We start from the raw sequence: 8,894 nt of genomic DNA, 5'->3' as shown, positions 1-8,894 counted from the left end.
TACATAATAGTTATTTATTCAATTTAAAACACTTTCACAGCTTTATTTTTTGTTTGTTTGTTTGAATGACTAAAATGATGATCTTTTGTCATAATTTTGTACTCAACTACAAATAAAATCTATACCAATGGAGTATTTCTACAATGGAGTTTTGGTGCTACCTGCTGGTAATGCATAGTAGTGTCATTCTAATATGCTTTAATTATTTCATTTTGGTTTGCATTTTGTCCTGTTTAGTGACTTGATTTATGGTTCAACATCATTATATGGTGCTGTATACAGTACTGGCTCATAACGAGAATGTGTCTAACAGAGTCAATTGTGGCAAATTTGGATTTAGATATTTTTCTCAACTTTTTTTTTAACCCTCAGAATTGTATTACAAAGAATAGCAGGAACACTGCACCTGTAACACGATCCCGCCCCCCTCCCCCTCCCCTCCCTTTCAGTACAGATTTTGTATTCCATTTTCCAAAAGTTTAAACAGGACATATGATTGAAAGTTGACTTTTATATTGCTCGTATGCAAACTGTTGGTTTTCCGGAGTGCTAATCCGCCTATCATGTGTCAAATTAACCAGCCATGTAAATATTTTATTATCAGTCTATCAGATTTTTTTTTATATATATATATATATGAGTGAGCTATTGTGCACTTCGACCTTACTGTTACATAACAGTGGTGCTAATTTACATAATAACCACTCCTCACACCAATGACAAGGTAGGTTGGATGAAGATCCAGAGCCACTTTAAAGCAATGGTTGTCCCTTCACCACAGGACTATACTGTCTAAACACTTTCAAAAACACTACAATGCCGAGGAACTACAGTATTTGTATTTATTTATAGGAACTCATGGAGCACTCACTTTCCCTCCTCTCACACACACACACACACACTGGGCTCTACTACCACTACTACGCTACACTTCAAAATTCAGTCCATAGTTTATGAAAGAAATCATTGAGAAACGGCAGCCTTGGCAGAGTCCAAGCCTCACTGGAAACAAATCCAAAACACTCTGACACCAGTCATACAGGCACCCCGTATTCCGTATCAGGAGGTCCGAGCAATATGTTTGAATGCCTTCTCCAAGTTGAAGCAGCCGTGACACAGGGTGTAGAGACGGTCGTTCAGTAACCAGATGGTCGGCTGTTCGATTCCCGCGCTCCCCAAGTCATGTGTCCTTGGGCAAGGCACTTCACACACATTGCCTCCAGTGCTACTCACACTGGTGTATGGAAGGTTGAATGTTTGGTGGAGGTCAAAATAAATTCTAAGTTGTCCAGAAAATACATTTTCCTCGACATGTGGCATTTACCATAATTTCGATACCACGAGAAGGCAGTATAAAATTATAAAAATAAAATTATGGTTTCTTGGACAAAAAAAAAAAATGCTCGATTTATAGTCAAAAATGGGATGAGGTTGACTATGAATCAATGAATTTAAAAATGGCTGATAAGATCAACACTACTTCAGAGGGTGGAATTAAAGAGGTCTTCGAAGTATTATTTCCAGGGATATACAACGTCCCGAGTTGAGGTCACATTGCTCCATCTCCAAGAATAGAATTTCCTCAAAGACATCGTATTTCATGGCCTCACCGAACTCCTCCTACACCTGAGTGTTTGCGTCAGGGACTACCAACAATGAATTGCGCTTGACCCGCCCGTAGCCATCGGGTGCCACCGGAATCCCACAGGCCAAAAAGGCCTGATAGGATTCCTTCTTCAGCTTGATTGCATCACTTACCACTGGTATCCGTTAAGTGGGTTTGGGTTTTTTTGCCAAAACAGGCAATGACCACCTTACGACCACAGCTCATGTCAGCTATTTCAAAAATCTATGCACGGAACATGGTCCACTCGGATTCAATGTTCCCGCCACGACTTGAGCTGTTTTCGAAGTTCTGCCGGAGATGTGAGATGAAACTCCTTCAGGGGCTCTGCCAACCATTCCCAGCAGATCCTCATTATGATCTTTCCCCACCATTGGAGCCACCACACCAGAAGGTGATGATCGATGATCAGTTTGCCCGAATGTCCAAGAGAAATAAATAACATATTGAACTGCTCCACAATACAAAACAAACAATAACAGTGTAGTGGTCTGTCCATCTTGTCCTATTATTCATATTGAAGATGTTGGTTTAGTTTAGGCAGAGACAGAATTTGATCATGCCAGTGATAACCCTTGATTCATTGCTTTACTCCTCTGCCATAAACTAAGATAGTGGACCTTCAAAACTCAGGGTAATATATGAATAACTTTCTTTATGAGTTGATAAGATAAGATTCATCTTCACAGTGTTGTAAATGCAGAATAATTCTGATGTTATCTAAAGATTACGTCTGATGTTATCTGACTTTTTGTTCGTTTACGTGAGGTTGCATTATAAGCATTGCTCGTGTCATGCATTTCATTTGTACATTAAAAGCCAGGGCTGGATCAGTGATCAGCCACTCTGAGACTTACACTTTTCAGGTTTCATCATACAATGTGTTGGCCTAGCATCATCATGCATTTGCTCTGCGTGGCTATCTTCGGACTGATTGCCAGCACTCCGTCTGCTGCAGCCCCGTTAGATTTTGCTTCTGGGCTGCAGTCTGTTCTCAGTGGATCCACTAGAAACAAACTACTACTCATCTCTTTCGATGGTTTCCGATGGGATTACGACCGAGACGTAGACACCCCTAATCTGGATAGAATGGCCAAGGATGGCGTAAAAGCAGAGTACGTCACACCAGCCTTCCTCACCATCACCAGCCCCACACACTTCACCCTGCTTACAGGTATGTAAAAAACACATTTTCATAAACCCATTGACAAAACAGGAAAGCTACATTTATAAATACGGATTGAGTTGACATAACATTTCTGTCTTCTTCTTGACAGGGCGTTATATAGAAAATCACGGAGTAATCCACAACATGTGGTTCAACACATCTACTCAGGAAAAGAAGCAGTACTACATGACACAGTTTGTTGATTCCTACTGGGACAACGGCAGCTTGCCCATCTGGATAACAGCACAAAGACAGGTGCATTGCAACTCTTTTAGACCAAATATTATTAAGTGTTGTTAAACTTCTAGAGAGGGGGAGTGTTTCATCGAGGGGTTGTGTTGTGCTCAAGACCTCAGTATCCAACCAAGATTTGCCCGAGACAAGAACTCACCGAGACATAGATAAGTCCTGTTGAGATTCTTCTGCCTAGATTTAGTCATAACTGTTTTAATTTACTTATTTCCTCAGTAGAACTTTTATCTGTGGATGTGTCTTTGTAAGTGATGTCACAATTTCTGCTCATGTCATCATGTCTAAAGGACCTCGTCTGTTTCCACATCAATGGGCCAGTCAGGGCTGGGGGCTGTTTTCTTCCGGCTGTCATCATGTGTATTGAACTCAGGACTGGGGGCTGTTTCCTGGGGGGGTTTCAAGATAGTATAAGAATGCTGTGAGTCCGCTGAGAGGACACACTAGCGAGAGAAACTGCAGCCATTTGTCTGTAAACTTGCTCGTGTCCAGGATATTCTGTAAAGTAAATCCTTCGAAGGACCTGTTCACCGATCTCCAGTCTGTATTCAGAAAATCAACATTCTCTCAACCCGAACAACAACGAACACACGGAAGACAAAAAGTGTCATTCCAACAGTCCAAAGGTGGCCAATCCAGGTCCAGAAAGTGAAAACCCTGCCACAGTTTGGCTAGAGCCCCTGGTACTAGCTAGCTCCCTAGCAGGTAAACAAGTACTATGGGAGCTAGCTAGCTAGCACCAGGGGCTAAAGCCAAACTGTGGCAGGTTTTTTACTTTCTGGACCTGGATTTGCTACCTCTGGATAAGACCAAGTATTTTTAGAGTCCAGACCGAGATAAAAACATAGATTGATGCTAATCTTGACCGGTCTTCATGGAAAATCCTGAGTTAAGCCAGTCCGAGACTGAGACAAGACCAAGACAAGAACAAGACTCTTAAAATGTAGTGTTGATATCTCTTGCTCTGACTGAGAGGGAGTCTCAAAGTCTCCAGATTCTCCAGAGTCTCTAAAATGTACCTGTAACAGATTTGTAAGTAGCAGAAGTGGCCACTTCCATCGTTACGTCTGCCCATCATTTATGGATACGAGTACTGCCGCATTTTCGGGGAGTGCTTTATGGAGTGAAGCCTCAAAAAATAAATGGACTGAGAAGAGCCGTCGTGCTGAACCAAATCAACAGACGTAAACCTGCTTCAGTAAGGCTTTGCATCATAAAGCACAGAAGTTCCTACTTCTGGTCAGCAGTTGTTGTTGTTTTTTCTTTTTAAATAGTCACTAGTAGGGTCATAAAAGATGCTACATTTGGCAATTGCAACACTGAACACATGAAAAAACTACGTAACAATGGTAAGAAATCTACTGAAGAAAAATTTAAAGGCTCATGAGAGCAAACACGAAAACCCTACACATCAAGTTTTCTTCCTTTCGTACTTGTTATATTTGGAAGTGACAGTTCACTGTTGACCATCAATAAATGTGCAAGACCTGACCTTCATTCTTTTATCCTCATCCTCATCAGGGACTGAAAGCAGGCTCTCTACATTTTCCTGGCACAGCTGCAACCTACAAAGGAGAAACTGTGAGGGTGAAAGAGGTAGAACCTCGTTTCTATGACTACTCAAACGAGACAGAATGGAGGCATAACATCGACAAGGTGATTGGAGAGTGGTTCCAACAGCAGGACCTCGACTTTGTATCTTTGTACTTTGGGGAACCAGACAAGGTCGGCCACAAATATGGACCAGATTCCCGAGAACGGCGGGAGATGGTCCAGCAAGTGGATCGAACTGTAGGCTACATTCGGGACAAGATCCATTACCACGGTCTAACTGACCGACTCAACGTCATCATTACTGCTGACCATGGGATGACTACAGTCTTTCGGGGTGGACAAGTCCAGGAGATCATCCTGTCTAAGATCCCAGGTTTTAGCTTCAGAGATGTCAAATTTCATCTTGTGGATTATGGCCCTGCTGGAATGCTGCTTCCTAAAGAAGGGAAGATGGAGAAGGTCTACCAGGCTCTCAAGGGAGGTCACCCTCGTCTTCATGTGTATAAGAAAGAGGAAATGCCAGAAAGGCTGCATTACGGTAATCACGCTCGCCTACTTCCCATCATCCTCTTTGCCGATCCTGGATATGTCATCAATGGGGTGAGAAATGCAATCTTTTTCTGGAGTTGTATTTTAAATTATATTTAAAGTGCCATACATAATTAGTCCTGATTATACGAATGTTCAATGTTTTTGCAGGAATGTTGATTTGAAATGATGCGCACATTAGTGTTAGAGTATAAAACTTAATATTTCTATGTGTGTGTGTTTTTTTCTCCTAATGTAGTTGTTTCCTGTGCAGTTTCACAAAGGAGAACATGGCTTTGACAATGAAGTGCTGGACATGAAGCCTTTCTTTAGGGCCGTAGGGCCCGATTTCAACCAAAACCTGGTGGTTGGACCCTTTGAAACTGTCAATGTATACCCACTAATGTGTCATCTGCTACAGATAAATCCAGAGGTCAATGATGGGCACCTAAGCAGTACCAAGCACATGCTGAAAAACACAGAACAAGACAAAAACAGTAAGTAATCCGACAAATAGAATTGATTGCATTTTCAAACAACACGAATGATCTGGGTGAAACGTGGTCTCTATAGTGCCCACTCCACAGAATATTGTGTTCTATTGCTATAAAAACATGTACCCTTTTTGCAGCAATTAGCATTAGAATATAGCTAAGTTTCATAATTATTCACAAATCTGCTTAAAACAGTGGGTAAAAGAGCTTTTTGCGACATGGCCCTGATTGATCTCTTATACTCTGCTGTTACCTGCTGGCCGTTTTTGTAAAAACTACAATTTCTTCAACCATTCTTTGCAGTTGAGAGGCTGCATCAAAGCCTTCTGTATGCTGTAGCATAAAAAAACAAACATAAAAATGTATGAATACGCCTTTGGGACACTTAAAACATTTAAAATAGAACTTATTTATACGTTTTTGGGAGCAGATGAGTTAAAACCATAAAACACACTTTGACCTCCTGCAAATCAGGTTCATCTTCTACCTCATCAAGGACTGTACCTCTTACTTGCCGATTTTAAAGTGGGTGAGAGGAGTCACTTTGATTCATACTGAATCAAGTCAGATGTGCTCACACTCAGACCGGTGCAAAACTAGGGTGATCATATTTTGATTTCCAAAGGACACTCGGCCCGGCCTCAAGATACTTAAATGATACAGTTTACTCACAGATGACATACATGGTGACTATTTTAATATATGCCTCCTCTGTATGGGTAGGAAAAAAAATTCATTTGAAGTCCTACTTGACAACTGAATAATGACATTATGTTCTAAGCCCAACTTTTTTTGCCCCAAGATCTAGTTTTCAAGCCGCCAACCTCCCTCAATCGACCTTTGTTGGAGTTTTTTTTTAAGGGGATGCATCGAACCCATGCCTCACCCACATCTCTGGTTTGTAAGCGCAGCGTGATACCAGTGAGCATCCATCACGATTGACTTTGGAGCAATCTGCAGTCACACTGCACTTCACATTTGCCTAGCAAAGCGTCTATCAGATTCAACACATCCTACCTGGGCCCGTGAAAAACAATGAAAACAGGACATTGTCATGAATTTATAACACTAAGAACGCCCAAACAGGATGTAAAAACAAGACAATGTCACCCTAACAAACAACCATTTTTAATTGCGCCAAGCTGCATATGTCCACGGAAATGTCAGGGTGGAACGTGAGTGGTTGAGGGATGCTGGACCCAAATGCAGGTAAACAGCAATCAAGTGCAATGCGTGGTACTTTAATTAACCATAGGGAGAAAGGTGAGCAGACAACCATGACTTGATGGGACGTTACAGGACTGGTCGCCATGACTGGACGGGGACATGAGTAGACTGGTCACATGATTGGACACGACGTGAGTAGACTGGTCGCCATGACTGGAACGAGCGTGACATGACAGGACCTGATTAGCCTTGACTTGACTTGCTGTGGAGTGGCTGTTACTTGGCTGTGACGAGGACAACTTGGCTGTGAGGAAGACGACTTGACTGTGACAATGGCTACTTGGCTGTGACGGAGATGACTTGACTGTGACAATGGCTACTTGGCTGTGACAAAGACAACTTCGCTGTGGCGAATGCACCCACACCGACTGGACAAACACAACTAAATACACCAACACTAACACACCTGGGGAAGGGAAAACACACACAGGTGGACATGGTTATACATAACGACGAGGGAAGAAAGCAGGAACACAAGACAAAAAACACCAACCACAGACAAAAACAACAAGAACACCCATAACAAACAAAAACCCAACCCCCACATTTAGACCGTGCCTTATGCTAGACCAAAATAGAGCCCTACTACTTTTTGTGTGATTTCACTTGACATAATTTCAAGTGTGTGAATAAATTCCGCAAAAACACATACACAAAACAGCATTGAAAAAGTCGAACACTATGTTAATATTAGTCCCACATTATTTCATGCTGGTGCTGGAATGATGCATGGTTAAAATAAATCAAAGCAAACTAAGTTAAAAAAAAATATTTGTGGGAGGCGTAGAATATTATTGTGAATGCTTGTATCTCCACATTGACACAATCGTGGTGCCACGGAGGCTGAAATGTTGTCAGCTCAACTCTTATCAAGAAGCCTGTGTGTTGAGATAAGAGGGTTGCTGTGTGCTATTCTAGAACTTTCAAATGATTCATGAGCTCTGCAAACTTGTGTTTTTATTCTTCCTGCCTGCAGGTCAAAAACCCTCTGCTCGGTCACCAATTGTCATTGGCTTATCAGCAGTGACTGGGTTTCTGGCATTGGTGTTTGTCGCATTTACCACCTGCACCTTGTATAAAAGAAACTCAGCAAGAAAGAGGTAAGTGATATAAACTGGAATTATATGAAATCTATATATAAAAGTAAGTAATGTAATTAGTGCATTCTTGGAAACACTTATGCTAACGAAACACTATTTTAGAGGCCTCAGCATGCCCAAAAACGTCACTTTTTGCGAGTGTTTGAATACTGGTAAATAGTTAAGTATTTACCAGGGGTCCCACTCAATAAAAACTTAAAATAAAACAAATTATAAAATTATAAATAGATAGATAAATAAATAAATAAAAGTTAGACAAATTAGCCCCCGACACCAGTTACTAACACAATTTCATAAACGGACACGCGCAAAAGTCTTAAGGACCCATTCCCAAATTCAACATGAAATCAGCCATTTTGGTTTGAAGCAGCCATTTTGGGAGAATTCACGATACTTCTAAGTAGGGGAATTACCCAAACAAGCCCTAACTCCCCCGTTATCCTAAATATATGTTTAAGTGTCACCCACTTAATTGCAAAGCTTTATTTTCATCTAATGAAGGCCCATGCTGTCAAAGTATGATGAATATAAACTTGTTGAAATAATAATACAGTGCAACAATGCAATATTAGGTCATGGGTACCATCATTTATGTTCAGAGCATTTACACTAGTTTGTTTTTAATATTATTCTGTTAGACCACAAAAACAAAACAAAGCCTGGTTTTCATTGTTTAATTTTCAGTATTTATTTGTTGTTGTAGTTTTTTTATTATTATTATTAGTTTTGTCAGTTGCAAGTAATTTTAGTTGTCTTTGTTGGGTCTTCTTTCAATATATATATATATATATATATATACTTCAAACAAAAGTTGGAGACAAATCACTTGATTAACAACCACAATACAGTTTTGTCACTCTCATGCTCCCTTCTGTGTTTTCACTTCTTTCAGTTCCAAACAGAGAAAAACTGCTGATGAAGAGGAGCACAACAAGCAAACCAGTTTTTGA

At 40.7% G+C, this 8,894-nt stretch overlaps 1 protein-coding gene across 1 annotated transcript; it reads left to right on the top strand.

Annotated features, from left to right (window-relative positions):
* Positions 1–2,524: 2,524 nt before the first annotated feature.
* Positions 2,525–8,894, top strand: LOC144038558 (ectonucleotide pyrophosphatase/phosphodiesterase family member 7-like). The gene is made up of 6 exons (XM_077551126.1): positions 2,525–2,798; positions 2,902–3,047; positions 4,563–5,195; positions 5,383–5,620; positions 7,821–7,944; positions 8,837–8,894. Exons 1-6 carry the CDS (start codon positions 2,525–2,527, stop codon positions 8,892–8,894), a joined length of 1,473 nt encoding a protein of 490 aa, XP_077407252.1.

This window comes from Vanacampus margaritifer, chromosome 18 (assembly GCF_051991255.1).
Source record: "Vanacampus margaritifer isolate UIUO_Vmar chromosome 18, RoL_Vmar_1.0, whole genome shotgun sequence".
Lineage (NCBI taxonomy): Eukaryota > Metazoa > Chordata > Actinopteri > Syngnathiformes > Syngnathidae > Vanacampus > Vanacampus margaritifer.
The sequence above is the reverse complement of the archived record's forward strand: the minus strand, read 5'-3'. Positions and strand labels throughout refer to the sequence as shown.